Here is an 18509-nt window from a genome sequence, read left to right on the forward strand (position 1 = left end):
CACTGCGTTTTTTTTCTGCACGGAAAAAGCACATGTATTTTGTAACGTGAGCAGGTGGCCTAAATGGGGGTTGGAGAAACGCTTAAAAACAATACCAATCACGTTTACAAAAGGCATTTTCAGTCACAGAAACATTTTGTCACACGGGAGCATACCCTCAGTGTCCCCAACACAAACACAGTTTGTAGGGTGCCAAAGGTGTACTCATTTACAGGGCATAGAAAAAGTCTGTCCACTACATACACTGTTTAAGGTACTTTCACACTTGCGGCAGAGGATTCCGGCAGGCAGTTCAGTCGCTGGAACGGCCCGCTGGATCCAGCAATACGGACACAAACTGATGGCAGTTATCAGACGGATCAGGATCCTGATCCGTATGACAAATGAATTGAAATGCCGGATCAGTCTCTCCGGTGTCATCCAGAAAAACAGATCCGACATTTACTTTTTCACATTTTTTTTGGTCTGAGCATGCGCAGACCGCAATGCCGGATCAGTTTTGCTGGAACACTTGGGGCCGTCATTAATGCATTTTAATGGGAAAAATGCCAAGTGTTCTGGAATTTTGGACGGAGATAAAACTGCAGCATGCTGGGGTATTATCTCCGTCCTGAAAAGTCAAAGACTGAACTGATGCATCCTGAACGGATTGCTCTCCATTCAGAATGCATAGGGATAAAACTGATTAGTTCTTTTCCGATATGGAGCCCCTAGGACGGAACTCAATGCCGGAAAAGAATAACGCTAGTGTGAAAGTGCCCTTAGAAGTGCAAGTCAGAGTGCCCCTCACTCCCCTACATCCAACTGATATGGCTTTATCACAAAGGGACTGTTAGATCTGCAGACGAGAGACCAGCAGCACAAAGCAATGCAAGACATGGTTCAGTTCAACCTAAACGCGAGAAATGGTTCATACAATCAAGCGAGCCTGCATGTATTTGTAGAACTGATGCAGAATCATTGGCAACATAGTAACAGCTATATTACATTCTGTAAACATAAGTATAATACTTGCAGTTCTGAAAAAGGCAATATATACAGTTTTTGGTTAAATAATCTGTTGCGGCTTGCAGTATATATTTATATATGTATATTTAAATTTGACGCATTGACACATCAAATCACGTAGAATATAAGAAATGATCGCTTCTATAGATAGATCCGTCCCCAAAAATACATAAAAGTCTAACCCTTTAGACCAGAAAGGATATTGAAAATTGAAGGACTTGTAGTCAGTGTGAAGCTGCTGCATGACCAGCTGGGACAGGCGGAGAGACAGGCGTCACCTCTGCACGACAGGCAACGGACTGACACCGGGAGCTAGGTAAGCACTAGTAAATCAAAGACGTAGGAACAGTAAGGCAACAAGCTAGATTTAAAGCAGCACTAATGTACACCCCTACCTTCACTACATATAGGGATGTGTATAAACATATATACATACTATGTAAACACACACATATATATATATATATGCCACCCCCGTGGCTGCAGTGACGCACGCCGCTTGACACGTTTTCACCACACGGGGTAAAATGAAGTGCAAAACAGAAAGCTTCCCTTAAACATAAAAAAATAAGTGTGCAAATTTTGTTCTTTTCTACACAGAATAAAAAATACCACTCTGTTAGGTTACCATACAGCGATACAAAAGACCTCCTGCTGTGTTTTTCTAAACACACCACGTGTACAGTAGACCTTTCCTTCCCAAAACCATCTAAAAAGGCACTAAGGGTAGGAATGACAGGTAACAAAAACATGAAATGAACTGGGGGGGCAGTCTGTCTTCAGTCCGGTCGAAAGATAGGATACTTTGGTAAGAATTCTATTAGTATGACCTGGAAAAGAAATAGATAAAAAGAGCATTAACAAATAGCGCACGCTACATGCGGGTATCACCCCTACTTATGCTGACAGCGGTGAAATCGTTGGCCACAGCAGGTGGGCGAGATTTGTAAAATATTCACTTAGTCTCTAGTGACCATAGATCATTTTCTAAGGAGAAATCCTGAAAAGTTTTGCAACCTAGCAGCTTACCGCACCAGCCTACATAAGAGGAAAGCTGGCCATAGTTTTCTACGCAGATTCTCGTCACTGTGATAGAATCTAATGTCTATGGAGAACCGAAAGAGGATGGGTGGACTCTGTGATAACATTGCAGAGTTGGGGCAATTGTTGCTCTTCCAAATATTCTCAGATTCTGTCTGAAATGCTTGAGGAACCTTCCAGGCACAGCATCCCATCATTCCCGGCTATGCGTCTGAGGCTGGAAGCTGAAACACTACTAAAAGTGACCATTGCTGTATTTGGGCAACCCTTAACCACTTAGTGACCAGCCTGTTTTGGGCCTTAACAACCAAGCAATTTATTTCATTTTTTACATCATCGCATTGCAAAAGCTATAACTTTTTAATCAATGTAGCTGTATGAAAGCATTTTTATTTTTTTGCGGGACAAGTTGTAATCTTTAATGGCGTCATTGTGGTGTACAAATAACTTAATGTTTATAAACTTTCTGGGCGGGTGTGGAAAAAAATTGCAATACTGCCACTATACATTATATTCAGTAGCATTATTTTTTTTTCATAAATAACACTAACTTTAGTCTCTGGGTCAGTACGATTACAGCGATACCAAATACATAAAGGTTTTTTTTCGACAACTTTTGCACAATAAAATCCCCCTTTTTTTTAAATAAAGTTTTTTTTACATTTTTCTTTCTACGGAGCTGTGAGAGGCCTCGATTTTATTTTGGGGCTCAGTATAAATATGTGATAATTGTGTAGCCTGGGTCATGGCGATACCAAGTATGTGGGGGGGTGGGGGGTTATTTTTGCAACTTTTGAAAACTTTGTTCAATGTAAAAGGTTGTCTTTCGACTTCAATTTTTATTAATAAAACTTTTTTTTTTTTTTTTTTTTTTAACCATTCACTTGTCCCACAAGGATACTTTAACAGGCAGTCTTGATTGCTTCTATAACACCCTGTACTGATTATGCAGTGCAGAGTATTATACTTTCAGCAAGCTGATGGGAATACATGCAGGCAGGCCTTGGAGCTTCATTCAGCGAACACACTGGACCCCACAATCTCATTAGCAGGGTGCCTAGGGGAGACAGAGGGAGCTCGCTCCGTCTAAACCACTTTGATGCCTTGGTTACAACTGAGCAGGAGCTCGGCTCTCATGGGAGGCCTGTGCAGCACTTCTACCAGGCCACTGGTATTGCTGGTCACTAAGGGGTTTTCAGGACTGTTTTGTCTAATTCTCCCTGCTCCCCATTGCTCCATTCAGGATATATGCACTTCCAGCCCCTGCCAGCGAACTTCCGTGAGGATAGGGGTCAGGCCTTGTTCACATTTCCATTTTTCACTGACATGTGCTGTCTGCATTTTCTGCAGACAACACACGTACCCATTCATTTAAATGTGCCTGTTCACATTTCAGTATTTTTTTTTACTGACCGTGGGCTATAAAAAAAATATATATATAAATCACGGTACATGCACTACTTTTATTCATGATGTGGACCAAGTACGGATCCTTCACAGATGAAACATACGCTTTTTTTCCACGGACGTGACACGGAAATGTGAATGAGGCCTCATGTGCGTTTACTTTTTTTGGACATTTGGCGTTTTGACATCTCCTTCTCGACAGGGAAAAAATACCAGAAAAAGCATGGTTCCCAAAGTGGTCTAGAAAAAAAGATTTAATTGCTTCCAAGAAAAGCCATAAAACCTGTATGCAGTATAGAAAAAAGGTCAGTTGTTTCTATGGTGTGTTTTATGGTGTCTTTAGTGAGCCAAAAACCCCAGAGCACGTGTGTGTAAAGTGGCCCTTAGACACTTCAACTCATCTAAGCTAGAAAGGGATGCGGTTTACGACACTCTGGTATAACGTCAGCCAACTAATAGGCGGTATAAACTTAAACCAATTTAATCATCCAGATACCGTAAATCTGGTGTATTTTTAGGCTGCCTAGTCTTAAGTGTACATTGTCTAAAAATTAGGATTAGTCAAGCTGCCCCATGTATTTTTTTTTGGACGGAATTAAGGTTTTAAATTTATTTCTACCGCATAATAGGATACTTACATATTCCATCATGTTGTTTGATTCACATTTCCTTCTGCTCAGTTTCCAGTGCAAGCCAAGCTAAGAAGAAACAAATCTTACTATCAGACACTGCGCCTTGTTCGGGTTCACATCACATTTTATGCCTCAGCTTGACGTATGCGTTAAAGGAGAAAAAAAAAAAAAAAAAAAAAAAAAAGAGGACACAAAAACGAAGCACACAATGTTCTTGTATCCTGCAGTATGGTAAAAAAAATTATATATATATTTTTACAATTGAACTCTATAGTGAAAGGTTGCCACTGTATGGCATCAGTCTGAGGCATCTGTTTAACGTATACATTAAAAGGATGGGAAAAATGAGATGTGAAGCCAGCCTTACCAGTTACATTTTATATCGATCACTTACCTTGTGATATAATCTGTTATTCTCCCAGTCCAATAGCTTGTGAATGGATCTTCTTGTCTAGCAAAACATGGCGACAAACAAAAGATTATAAGAAAGAGAAAAATCAACTGGTGTGTTAGTGTGTGCATTTAGAAATCTGCGATCATCTCTACAGCAATTATCAGGATATAAATTGCACGGCCCAATTCCACCTCTTCAGCTGAATGGTGCGGAACAATTGTAAGGTCACCCGCCTCTATGAAAGCGCTCCCAGTGCAATTACTTACCCTTTTGTTCAGGCATATAACCGGCCACAAACTTAAGCCTAGTGTACAACAGCAGCAAATACAGCCACATAGCAGCCACTTCACATTGAGAGGGAGATTCTTCCTCAAGCATGTATTCACACGTCCGATACTGATTTTAAACTCTTCAGGGGCAACCTGCAGACACACAGCACAAGATTTGGTAGCATGACAATTATTTAAAACAAAACAAAACACACAGCGGCCCATGTTAAATCACTTTGGCTTTGATTGCAGCTCCCTCTTCACTCCTATAACACAAGCGCTGTTCCACTGCACAACGGATATGAAAGGTGCCCAACCTCAATGACTAAGGCCTCATGCACACAACAGTATGTATTTTGCGGTCCACAAATCCGTTCGTGTTGCATCAACATTTTTTGCAGACCCGTTAAATTCAATTGGTCTGCCTTTTGTGGACATATGAAGAAAGCACACGGATCATCCCTATGCTTTCTGCGTTTATATGTCCTGAAAATGTATACCACCGACGTCAAAGAGTCTGCAAAAATATGTTGGAGTTTCCCCAGGAAAGCCCAGCGTTTAACCAGGCAAGTTTGTGCAGCACATTGTGCCATTTTGCTCAAAAATTTACTGAATCTGAGACCGGGCCCCTTACAAAGCCCGAAAGTAGGTATGTATTAACCGTTTGAGGGGTTGGCCACTTTGATCACTTAACATATTGTCTTTAGAAGATCTACACCGATATCACGATTTGTAAGGTCCCCAACTATGCCTGTTGAGGTCAAAATTCATCAGTGTCTTGGTCTCAACATGACCACTGATGGAGGCGTATGTGGCCACACTCATCCATCAGAAGCCGCCATTGGCCAACATTGCACTGTGATTCACTGCCTGTGGCTGAAGAATGGGTCTGGTCACACGCATCCAACAGCAAACATGTTGGGACTGAAGAGTCACAGAAATGTGGACTAAGCAGGAGGATACCGGGACCACGTTTGGTGTACATCATTTCTAAAAATTACGTTCAAGGATTTGTACCGTGTGTCACTGTGAAAATAGCAAGATGCGACTAAGGCTACTTTCACACTGGCGTTTTGGTTTCCGTTTGCAAGATCCGTTCAGGATCAGTTTTTCCCCTAATGCATTCTGAATGTTACAGATAGTACAAACGTCTGCATCCGTTCAGAACGGATCTATTTGTATTATTTGAACGGATCCGTCTGTACAGATCCATGACTGATCTGCACCAAACGCGAGTCTGAAAGTAGCCTAAGCTTCGGGCCCAAGCCGCCAGGCTTAGGGGGAACGGCCAAGCAGGCCAGTATGCCGGATTTGAACCTAGGACCCCAGTGCTAACCAGTGAGCTTGTCCTGCTATGCTATTTGAAGTTCCTTAAACAACGGAGCACTGGTCCAATCGGTCATTCCCGTAAGCCTGGTGAGATCGGACAATCCATCCTTTAGTGATCACAGAAATCAGATGTGGATGACATTTATTACATGACAGCAGTGTACAATGATATTTCTGCAACAATTAAAGAAAATGACACAAAAAACTTATCACATTATTTCAAAATGTCACGTGGCCACCACCTAGGCAATAATTACACAGATGTCGAGAAGTTTCAAAGCCTGCTCCTTCCAGTGCAATGGGTTCTCACAGGTCTAAATAATGGACTTGGAGACAAAGGTGTAATAAAGAAGCTTCACCCCCCTTGCTTGGGAACTGGATCTACGGGGAGCCGAGCTACTCAAATAAAACAGTAGGGTTAGAAAAAAAATCCAAGGTCTGGTAAAAGAGTCGTGGGGGCGACTGCTTGCTAGGTCATGTTTCTAGTTTTTTTTTTTTTGTTCATCTGTTTAAAGTAGAAGATAAGGGTTTTTATTCTGGTTGTACTGGTCTCCAATGAAAAGCAGCATTATTTCCTCCAGGCATCTTCTTTTTTTAAACATTGTTAAAAGGGGGCCATAATATTTTATGACAGGATACAGCCAAGGCAGCAAACAGAGGAAAACTAAGCAAAACCCAGCAGGCTCAGTCTGGCCTCAGAAAGCCAAGAGTGGCTATTATGGCCCTATCAATCACCTGCATCTCAGTGGACAACACCAGGGGAACTTTTTATGACTTCTGAACTGCCGGCGGAGTCGTACAATGTGCGATTGTGGAGAGTATTACAACAGGAAACTGCTGCGTCTTCCCCTTAGGCCCAAGAACTCACTTTAGTGACACCTGAACTACGGACAGGCCATGACACCAAGCATTTTCAGGGAGGCTCCGCTTTCTCCCTCCATCGGAGATATATACCTCTGACAGAAGTCGGTGACGTTTTTTGGATAGGAGGGTTACAATGGCATACGTCACATCCTCCGCTGCATGTTTATATATTTATAAAAATATAAATATCAAACACAAACCAGGATTTGTTCGGTGCCCAGTTGGCCAGGAAAGCACAGTAAACTATAAAGTCCAAGAAAAAAGTATTCTGATGAATGCCAAAAACACCCCCAGATGAATGGGGCTCTATGGATACGTTCACGTCAAACATAATGAGATAAGAACCAGCCTGGATATAAAAGGCACTGAGGTGCAAATAGCTTATTACAAAGCAAATGAGCTGGTGTGATCTTCCCAAACCCGGAGCAATGTAAACCTAGCCTAAAAAAAGTGGCAGTATAAAGCCTCACAATACATCTGTAACATGGTGCCCATAACCTGCTATAACTAAAGCCTGTATTAGACGTTCCTTCCCAGCAATCGCCTGCTCATTAGTGGAGGAGACCGCTGTTATTACATGTATGGTGACAAGCGATCTCCAGTGCCATCACTTGTCCCCATTCTGACCATTGTTTGCCGGCAGCAGATCGTGATCAGACAGCACCATCTGCCACCAGCAAACAGGGGTTTTTAAACCGGTTGAAACTTTGGGACTGCACGATAAGCGTTTGCTCATTCATCAGGTAATCGGCATTAGACTGCCAGATGTGGCAGACTAGCTGCCCGTCTTAGGGTACTTTCACACTGGCGTTTTGGCTTTTCGTTTGCTAGATCCGTTCAGGGCTCTCACAAGCGGTCCAAAACCGATTCGTTTGCATTCTGAATGGAAAAGGATCCGCTCAGAATGCATCAGTTTGCCTCCGTTCCGCTTTGGAGACGGACACCAAAACACTTTTGTTGTCCGTCTGATGAAACCGAGCTAAACGGATCCATCATGGCACACAATGTAAGTCAATGGGGACGGATACGTTTTCTGACAATAGAAAACGGATCTGTCCCCCATTGACTTTTAATGGAGTTTAATACGGATCTGTCTTCTCCATGTTAAAGATAATACAAATGGATCCGTTCTGAATGGATGCAGACTGTTGTATTATCTGAATGGATCCGTCCATTGCAGGAGGGAGCTGCTGTGATTTCCATCAGCTTGTCCAGCTTATAACAGCGCTATGCCTCTTCAGCACAACATATCCCGATACGCGGCTCTAAACCTGGGGAATCTCTTTACCGGTCAGAGCTTCGGCCCTCGCTTTTTTTTATTTTGCCGTGTCATGCCCTTGGCATAACACAGTATGGCATCTAGAGAGCAAGCACTTTTGTAGATGACTCCTCGTACACAGCTCTGCAATGAGAGACATGGTCCACATGAAAAAAGGTTATCCTGCAGATGTCATCATAATATGCCATATCAGGACTGGTCTCCATCCAGAGTAGCAGGCACATATTCATCGGGTGATCTGCTGCACCTTTACGTTAAGTTCACCATCAGAATTGCGTGCAGATTTGCATGCACCGTATGAAATTGTCATGTACACGATGCAGATTTTTTCAGCGTGGCTTTTGACCGGCAGTGCAGTTTTAAAAATCCGAAGCATGTTAAATTCTTTTTCTGACTGGATTTCATGCAGAATTTCTCCAGTCACTTCAATGGGAAGAGTAAAATCCACATGCGGAAAATCTGCACCAATTGATGCGGATTGTCAGCACGGATTCTCCACACGTAAATCCTGATGGTGTGCATTTACTATTAGATGGCAAATTTCGGGAACAGGCGGTCGTTTGTTCCCAATAATCCGCCCGATTATTGCACCGTGTACATCCACGGTCAGGAAGAGGAGATGCTGAAACGCTTTCTTCTTGTGCAATATACCGTGGGGCTGCCCCATTCAAAAGTGAAATCATCCCAATAATATAACCATTCGTATGACCATGCCTACCTTGCCGGTTAAGACAGAAGGGAACTCTGCATCAAACTTGTTGCTTAATCCAAATCTACAGGAAGAAGAAAGACAATTTTTCACCAGTTAAACCTTATCCACGGTTTTTATCTAAGACTGAATCTGTTACACATATGAAGTGCATTGCAAGTGTCCGTTGACTATTTCCAAAAGCAACCAGCAGAATTATGAATACAGCTCTGGGCTATAATAAAGCAGGCAGTAACCGAAGACCAGTACAAATAAGGGAATATATTTATGTACCTTAAAGGGGTTGTCTACTTTCAAAGAATCCAGGCTGAATGGGCTAAAGAGGGCTTTTGATGTGAATGTGAGCAGCGCTGCAGTAAAGAGCACTGTCCACTACAATGTTGATCCAGCACCAATTTCTGGTAATGGAGCTACACCCGAACAGATGGTCAGCGGAGCTACGGGGAGGATAAGCTAGTGATGTCCTATCCTGAGGATAGCCCAATCCCTTTAGGCCTCTTGCACACGAACCTATCTTCTTTCCGTGCCCATTCCGGTTTTTTTTTTAGGACCGTATACAAAACCATTAATTTCAACGGGTCCGCAAAAAAAAAAAAAAAAAAAAAAAAAAAAAAAAAAAAAAAAACGGAAGGTACATTCCGTTTCATTATTTCCGTTCCACAAAAAAATAGAACACGTCCTATTATTTTCCGCATTGCGGAAAAAAATAAGACTGTTCCATTAGGGGCCAGCTGTTCCGTTCCGCAAAATACAGAATGCACACGGACGTCATCCGTATTTTTTGCGGATAGCAAAATACATTCGGTCATATGCAAGAAGCCTTAAGGACAGATACTACTGCCTTTAAAAACTGTATAAAGAAAACCTGCACCCTAAGTTTTCTGGTAATTCCTGAATATTTTCACAATCATCCACTTAAAGGCTCAATGAGGTCAATAATAATGGCCTATCCTCGGGATACGTCATTAAAAGGGTTGTCTCACTTCAGCAACGGGCATTTATTATGTAGAGGAAGTTACTACAAGCCACTTATGTATTATGATTGTTTATATTGCTTCCTTTGCTGGCTGGATTCATTTTTCCATTACACTATACACTCTCCATGATTACGACCACTCTGCAATCCATCACTGGTGGTCATGCTTTCACACTATAGGAAAAAGCACCAGCCTATTTTGTGGCCGGGACCGCGGTAGTGCACATAGGCTAGTGATTTTTTTCGATAGTGTGCAAGCACGACTGATCACTGATAGATTGCAGGGTGGTCGTAACCATGGAAACAAGAAGTGTATAATGTGATGGAAAAATTAATCCAGCCAGCAATGGAAGCAATATGGAGAATAACAATACATTAGTAAGTGGATTGTATTAACCTTCTCCACATGGTAACGACTGTTTGCTGAAGTGAGACAACCCCTTTAATATCTTATCGGTAGAGGTCTGACACCAAACTGCTGCGGCCTCTTCCTCGGCCAGGGATGTCACGTTCTTTAGCTGGACGGCCCATCTGCAGCTCAGTCTGATTCATCTGAAAGGGACAGGGCACAACCATTGTACAGAGAGAGTCTCAAGACACCCTTTTATTACAGAAGCGGAAGGGAAAGTGAAACATGTGAATACCCCAGCAAGTAATGAGTGAGGGAGCCTATCTTCTAGGCTATGTCTAGAACATGCTGGATGTATTGGAACATGGCCGCCATATTGGATCAAGGGCAGAGGTCACGCTACATTTTTTAATTTCTGGAAGAGTAAAGATACTCCTCTTACTATTTTTGAGGAGTACGAAAGTTACAGTAATTCAAATAGTTAATACGAAGGCCTACATAACATTAAGGGGTTGCTATTCATGCAGGGAATCCATTACTAGTATCTAGAACTGCCTTCCATGCAGAAATAGCACATTTAGACAATTTTGAATTTAACTGAGGACACCGTGGCTCCGAGGGGGTCGGCACCACTGAGGACACCGTGGCTCCGAGGGGGTCGGCACCACTGAGGACACCGTGGCTCCGAGGGGGTCGGCACCGTGGCTCCGAGGGGGTCGGCACCGTGGCTCCGAGGGGGTCGGCACCGTGGCTCCGAGGGGGTCGGCACCGTGGCTCCGAGGGGGTCGGCACCGTGGCTCCGAGGGGGTCGGCACCACTGAGGGCACCGTGGCTCCGAGGGGGTCGCACCACTGAGGGCACCGTGGCTCCGAGGGGGTCGGCACCACTGAGGGCACCGTGGCTCCGAGGGGGTCGGCACCACTGAGGGCACCGTGGCTCCGAGGGGGTCGGCACCACTGAGGGCACCGTGGCTCCGAGGGGGTCGGCACCACTGAGGGCACCGTGGCTCCGAGGGGGTCGGCACCACTGAGGGCACCGTGGCTCCGAGGGGGTCGGCACCACTGAGGGCACCGTGGCTCCGAGGGGGTCGGCACCACTGAGGGCACCGTGGCTCCGAGGGGGTCGGCACCACTGAGGACACCGTGGCTCCGAGGGGGTCGGCACCACTGAGGGCACCGTGGCTCCGAGGGGGTCGGCACCACTGAGGACACCGTGGCTCCGAGGGGGTCGGCACCACTGAGGACACCGTGGCTCCGAGGGGGTCGGCACCACTGAGGACACCGTGGCTCCGAGGGGGTCGGCACCACTGAGGACACCGTGGCTCCGAGGGGGTCGGCACCACTGAGGACACCGTGGCTCCGAGGGGGTCGGCACCACTGAGGACACCGTGGCTCCGAGGGGGTCGGCACCACTGAGGACACCGTGGCTCCGAGGGGGTCGGCACCACTGAGGACACCGTGGCTCCGAGGGGGTCGGCACCACTGAGGACACCGTGGCTCCGAGGGGGTCGGCACCACTGAGGACACCGTGGCTCCGAGGGGGTCGGCACCACTGAGGACACCGTGGCTCCGAGGGGGTCGGCACCACTGAGGACACCGTGGCTCCGAGGGGGTCGGCACCACTGAGGACACCGTGGCTCCGAGGGGGTCGGCACCACTGAGGACACCGTGGCTCCGAGGGGGTCGGCACCACTGAGGACACCGTGGCTCCGAGGGGGTCGGCACCACTGAGGACACCGTGGCTCCGAGGGGGTCGGCACCACTGAGGACACCGTGGCTCCGAGGGGGTCGGCACCACTGAGGAGCTTCATCGTCGCCAGTGGGCATGTGCCGAGCCCAGTGACGTCCGATGCTCACTCTTCCCTCAGTCTCCAGCAAATCGCACTGGCGCAGCCCTCAGTGGGTACTGCGTCTGCGCGAGACTTCGCTCGGCCGTCAGGGAGGGGGAGGAGAGGGATGAGACGCTGTGGGCGGTTAGGGACTCAGGAGGAAGGCGTTTAGGGCACTGCAGGGGGGCGTTACCGGGCACACAAAGTGGAACATAACGCCCCTCTGGGCACCTTCAGGATTAATTAGCATAATTATAAAAGTCGTTTTTCAGCAAAACTACTGGACGGATTACAGTATAGAACAGCAAAACCGATTCAAGGTAATCTGTGGAGCATGACTGGTTTAAAATCTGAATTTGTGTTATGAGAGGTGACAGAATCCCTTTAATCTTGCTATAAAGGGGAGTTTGTCTTCCATGACCCATTGCCCTATCTCATGCCACAATTGCCACCACCGCTGTGGTTATTGGATTACACAGGTCTGTCCGTTATGGAGGTCTCCTGTTGGCATGTCCAGCGCCTCTTTTCTCACTTCAGAGCGGCGAGCCATAAGCTCCGACAGCCCGCTCAAACTGACCAATAACAAAGCTCCTCACTGTAAGGAGCCTTGTTATTAGTTGTTTCAGGCAGCAGAAGCATCGCTGCGCTGCCCTTGCTGTTCACAGCGCTGATGAATGGCAGGGAAAAGTCTAAGGCGTATCGGTACGCCTTAGACTTTTTCCAGGGAGTACATTGGCCTGAACAGGCATCTATGACACTTGTACAGGAGTTATTGCTACCTCTTTTTTCCAATAGGAAGAGGGTCATTTAGCATATGAAAGCGACCAGGATTTTCTCAGAAATCGATTGCCTCAATCAGATTTGCAATATCACTTGTGTTTCAAAAATGATCAACAAAGAAATTTCAAAACTTCTAAATTCTGTGTTCAGCACCAGGGACAACACATTGAACAGGTCCAACAGCTGTGCGTCACAGGGAACGTTCCTGGATATAACTTTCTGGGTTGATAACTTTTGAACCACAAGCGATATTGCAAATGTTATTGTGGCAATTAATTTCTGAGAAAACTCTGGTCTTCCTTGATGTGCTACATGACCCCCTTCCCATTGCAAAAATTTTCCCCTATCCAATATGGTGGCTCTCAAGATTAGGCTATGTTTCGGACAAAACCTGAAAGATAAGACCTCTCACCCATTACTTGCTGGGATATACAGATATTTAATTTTCCCTTTCGTTTCCGAAATAAAAGGGTTAATTTTGACTTACCCTGTACAATCAGATAAATCTACAAAAGACAGTGGTGCAAACGCAACAAAAACAGCCACAAAAAGTAATGAATATATCCTTTATTAAATACTACTAAAAATGATATCATCTTTTGAAGGGTTATCTGATTTTCTTGGGTGTGCCCCTTTATAAGGCTCAGTCATTCTTACCCTGTACATTGTACAGCACTGTGCTTGGTAAGCTGTCACCGAAGTGTTGCAGCCTCTTCACAGAGCTGACAGGGGAGGGTGCTGGGTGTCGGACGGACCCCTGCTGATCAGATATTTTGAGGATAGGCCATCAATATCGAACTCCAGCAACAGTCAGCAGTTTTGACCATACAAAACTGCTGACAGCACTGGGTAGGAGATAGCAGTACAAATATACTTTTTTTTTTAAATAACTTTTATCAGGTGTAGTGAGAATATGAAGTTTTATTCTGACAGATTCTGCTCCAGCAAATGCCAAGTTAAATAAATACTTTCACAAGGACGGTAAGTAAAAATGAAGTCAAATTAACCCCGTTTCTCCCCTGTTACTTCCACCACCGTGCTCTAGTCCTCCCCGGCAGAATTTGTTCTTCTGACTGCAGTGGCGACGTCCCTTACATACCACGTGTGGTGACATATGTACGGAACAACTGCTGCAGCCAGGAGGATGACGTCAGTGAGGCAGGAGCAGAGCACAAAGCAAGGAAGGAAAATGGTAGGTATTTCTCACATTTACCGCTCCTGTGAAAGTATTCATCTAATATGGGACAACCCTTTTAAAAGGAGTTCTCCGGTAATAATGACATTTTATTAAGTGCCAGCCGCCTGACCCACTAAGCTAAGGAATCATACCTGCTCTCCGCCATTCTGGTCCACCACTCTGACTCCGGTGTCTCACAGCAGCAGTCACTGCTGAAGCCAGTCATTGGCTGCAGAGGAGCATGTGACCATCCCCATGCTGTGCCAGAAGTACACATGGAGGGGACCGGCACATGCAGACACCGGAGCGGCAGGCAAGTATGAATTCTTAGCTTAGGTGGGCCAGCGGCTGGCACTCAGGAAAACGTCGTTGTCACCGGAGAACCGCTATAATAAAAGTGCATATTCTGAGTAAATGTGGTTTTGTCCTACTCTGTCCAGCCCCTTGTTCAGCGGCAGTCCTGACAAAGCACCTTCACAGGAGAATCTGGCCACAAACATTCACTGGGCCCCCATAGATTGGTGATACAGGGTCACATGGGGCACAAATATATGTAGTGACTCCTATACAGGTGAGGTCAAATGGGATACCCTATACAGGTCACATAGGGCATGGGTACAGGGGTGCCTCATGTAAAGGTCAGGTCACACGGGGTACAGGTATAGGGGTGCCTCATGTAAAGGTCAGGTCGGGTATAGGGGTGCCTCATGTAAAGGTCAGGTATAGGGGTGCCTCATGTAAAGGTCAGGTCACACGGGGTACAGGTATAGGGGTGCCTCATGTAAAGGTCAGGTCGGGTATAGGGGTGCCTCATGTAAAGGTCAGGTATAGGGGTGCCTCATGTAAAGGTCAGGTCACGTGGGGTACAGGTATAGGGGGCCTCATGTAAAGGTCAGGTCGTGTACAGGTGGTGGCCTCATGTAAAGGTCAGGTCGGGTATAGGGGTGCCTCATGTAAAGGTCAGGTCGGGTATAGGGGTGCCTCATGTAAAGGTCAGGTCGGGTATAGGGGTGCCTCATGTAAAGGTCAGGTCGGGTATAGGGGTGCCTCATGTAAAGGTCAGGTCGGGTATAGGGGTGCCTCATGTAAAGGTCAGGTCGGGTATAGGGGTGCCTCATGTAAAGGTCAGGTCGGGTATAGGGGTGCCTCATGTAAAGGTCAGGTCGGGTATAGGGGTGCCTCATGTAAAGGTCAGGTCGGGTATAGGGGTGCCTCATGTAAAGGTCAGGTCGGGTATAGGGGTGCCTCATGTAAAGGTCAGGTCGGGTATAGGGGTGCCTCATGTAAAGGTCAGGTCGGGTATAGGGGTGCCTCATGTAAAGGTCAGGTCGGGTATAGGGGTGCCTCATGTAAAGGTCAGGTCGGGTATAGGGGTGCCTCATGTAAAGGTCAGGTCGGGTATAGGGGTGCCTCATGTAAAGGTCAGGTCGGTATAGGGGTGCCTCATGTAAAGGTCAGGTATAGGGGTGCCTCATGTAAAGGTCAGGTCGGGTATAGGGGTGCCTCATGTAAAGGTCAGGTCAGGGTATAGGGGTGCCTCATGTAAAGGTCAGGTCGGGTATAGGGGTGCCTCATGTAAAGGTCAGGTCGGGTATAGGGGTGCCTCATGTAAAGGTCAGGTCGGGTATAGGGTGCCTCATGTAAAGGTCAGGTCGGGTATAGGGGTGCCTCATGTAAAGGTCAGGTCGGGTATAGGGGTGCCTCATGTAAAGGTCAGGTCGGGTATAGGGGTGCCTCATGTAAAGGTCAGGTCGGGTATAGGGGTGCCTCATGTAAAGGTCAGGTCACGTGGGGTACAGGTATAGGGGGCCTCATATAAAGGTCAGGTCGGGTATAGGGGTGCCTCATGTAAAGGTCAGGTCGGGTATAGGGGTGCCTCATGTAAAGGTCAGGTCACAGTGGGGTACAGGTATAAGGGGCCTCATGTAAAGGTCAGGTCACGTGGGGTACAGGTATAGGGGGCCTCATGTAAAGGTCAGGTCACGTGGGGTACAGGTATAGGGGGCCTCATGTAAAGGTCAGGTCGGGTATAGGGGTGCCTCATGTAAAGGTCAGGTCGGGTATAGGGGTGCCTCATGTAAAGGTCAGGTCACGTGGGGTACAGGTATAAGGGGCCTCATGTAAAGGTCAGGTCACATGGGGTACAGGTATAGGGGGCCTCATGTAAAGGTCAGGTCACGTGGGGTACAGGTATAAGGGGCCTCATGTAAAGGTCAGGTCACGTGGGGTACAGGTATAGGGTGCCTCATATAAAGGTCAGGTCACGTGGGGTACAGGTATAAGGGGCCTCATGTAAAGGTCAGGTCACGTGGGGTACAGGTATAAGGGGCCTCATGTAAAGGTCAGGTCACGTGGGGTACAGGTATAGGGTGCCTCATATAAAGGTCAGGTCACGTGGGGTACAGGTATAAGGGGCCTCATATAAAGGTCAGGTCACGTGGGGTACAGGACCAGCATGGTTATGACGGCGGTTCTCCCCCAGAGCGCCACTGTTCTCACACAGAAGAACGCCGGCGGTACCGTCACTCCGCAGACAAGTGCCTCCACACGGGCCTGCTCCGCAGACTGCCCCCACAAATCTGTAACTCCCCCCGTCTCTTACACGGTAATGTGTCCGGCTCCCCTCACCGCCACCGGATCCGGTGCGTATCTAAGCAAGTGCTCTTCGTCCACCACTCGGCCGGAGCCCGTTTCCCGGTCGTCGCCATCCTCCTCCTCTTCCTCATCTAACTCGTATATGGTATCAAAGTCCGCCATGTTGGGTAGCAAGACGCTCATGACGTCACCACAACACGGGGTTCGGAGTGCGGGGGTGTCACGTGACAGTGGGCGGGGCTGGCCCTAAGGAAAGACAAGGCGGCCAACGTAGGACGAGTCTGGGCTGTCAAGGCAGCGTTCAGATGGAGCGAACTTGCGGGAAGATGGAGCCGGATTTTGGTTTTAAAAAAAAAAGTTTATGTTTTCAGACACTGTAAAGTTTTTGTGAATTTTCATTTTGCAGCATCCAAACGATGTCACTTTAAGACCAGCCAACCATACAAGTATTCCCACCTCAGACGTCTCGCTAGAAAGGTGTTCTCCGGGAATTAAGAAAATGAAAATACTTAAATATTACTTTATTATAAATATATTCTCAAATACCTTTCATTATTTATAATGGCTCGGTTTGTTCGGAGAGCAATCATCAGGGGAAACAAAATGGCCGCTGTCCCATTAGTTCACACAAAACCTGTCCTAATCACACATGAGGACAAGTTACTTTACAACACTGAGGTAAAGCGCTGCCTCATCCTCCTCTCTACTTGTCAGGGGTCATGATCCTGAATACAGCTGATAAGAACTTTAGCTGAATCTCTGGGGAATTTAGTTAACCTCTTAAGGACATAGGGCGTACCTGTACCCCCTATGTATTTCCGATCACCACCTGCTTGGATCATTGAGAAGCCACCCACGGACAATGCACCGGGGGGGGGGGGGGGTCCTGTGAACCCCCCGTGTAGGCGATCGCAGCAAACCGCAGGTTAATTCAGACCTGCAGTTTGCTGCGTTTCCAAGTTATTTGACCCAATAACCCGGAACAGGATGGTGATCGGTACACCACCGATCACCATCTTGAGAGGTGATGTCACATCACCTCTCAAGATGGTGATCGGTGGTGTACCGATCACCATCCTGTTCCGGGTTATTGGGTCAAATAACTTGGAAACGCAGCAAACTGCAGGTCTGAATTAACCTGCGGTTTGCTGCGATCGCCTACACGGGGGGTTCACAGGACCCCCCCCCCCCCCCGGTGCATTGTCCGTGGGTGGCTTCTCAATGATCCAAGCAGGTGGTGATCGGAAATACATAGGGGGTACAGGTACGCCCTATGTCCTTAAGAGGTTAACTAAATTCCCCAGAGATTCAGCTAAAGTTCTTATCAGCTGTATTCAGGATCATGACCCCTGACAAGTAGAGAGGAGGATGAGGCAGCGCTTTACCTCAGTGTTGTAAAGTAACTTGTCCTCATGTGTGATTAGGACAGGTTTTGTGTGAACTAATGGGACAGCGGCCATTTTGTTTCCCCTGATGATTGCTCTCCGAACAAACCGAGCCATTATAAATAATGAAAGGTATTTGAGAATATATTTATAATAAAGTAATATTTAAGTATTTTCATTTTCTTAATTCCCGGAGAACACCTTTCTAGCGAGACGTCTGAGGTGGGAATACTTGTATGGTTGGCTGGTCTTAAAGTGACATCGTTTGGATGCTGCAAAATGAAAATTCACAAAAACTTTACAGTGTCTGAAAACATAAACTTTTTTTTTTAAAACCAAAATCCGGCTCCATCTTCCCGCAAGTTCGCTCCATCTGAACGCTGCCTTGACAGCCCAGACTCGTCCTACGTTGGCCGCCTTGTCTTTCCTTAGGGCCAGCCCCGCCCACTGTCACGTGACACCCCCGCACTCCGAACCCCGTGTTGTG

General features: G+C 46.7%; 1 protein-coding gene across 1 annotated transcript; it reads right to left on the reverse strand.

Annotated features, from left to right (window-relative positions):
- Positions 1 to 641: 641 nt before the first annotated feature.
- LOC122946628 (cysteine-rich hydrophobic domain-containing protein 2-like) lies at positions 642 to 16828 on the reverse strand. Its single transcript, XM_044306374.1, has 6 exons — positions 16645 to 16828; positions 8942 to 8996; positions 4749 to 4904; positions 4483 to 4539; positions 4095 to 4154; positions 642 to 1838 (listed from the first exon to the last, which is right to left on the reverse strand). Exons 1-6 carry the CDS (start codon positions 16818 to 16820, stop codon positions 1788 to 1790), a joined length of 555 nt encoding a protein of 184 aa, XP_044162309.1. The 5' UTR covers positions 16821 to 16828; the 3' UTR covers positions 642 to 1787.
- Between the last annotated feature and the right edge of the window lie 1681 nt (positions 16829 to 18509).

The sequence above is a fragment of the Bufo gargarizans genome, chromosome 9 (assembly GCF_014858855.1).
Source record: "Bufo gargarizans isolate SCDJY-AF-19 chromosome 9, ASM1485885v1, whole genome shotgun sequence".
In the NCBI taxonomy this organism is placed as follows: domain Eukaryota; kingdom Metazoa; phylum Chordata; class Amphibia; order Anura; family Bufonidae; genus Bufo; species Bufo gargarizans.

Bases quoted from the DNA above. Each gene is read 5' to 3' on its own strand.
- LOC122946628 (XM_044306374.1), bottom strand. From the start codon at position 16,820: ATGAGCGTCTTGCTACCCAACATGGCGGACTTTGATACCATATACGAG. The intron at 4,155-4,482 runs GTAAGTGATCGA...GTTTCTTCTTAG, and splicing joins ATAACAGATTATATCACAAG to CTTGGCTTGCACTGGAAACT. The intron at 1,839-4,094 runs GTAAGTATCCTA...TTTCTTTTCCAG, and splicing joins CAAACAACATGATGGAATAT to GTCATACTAATAGAATTCTT.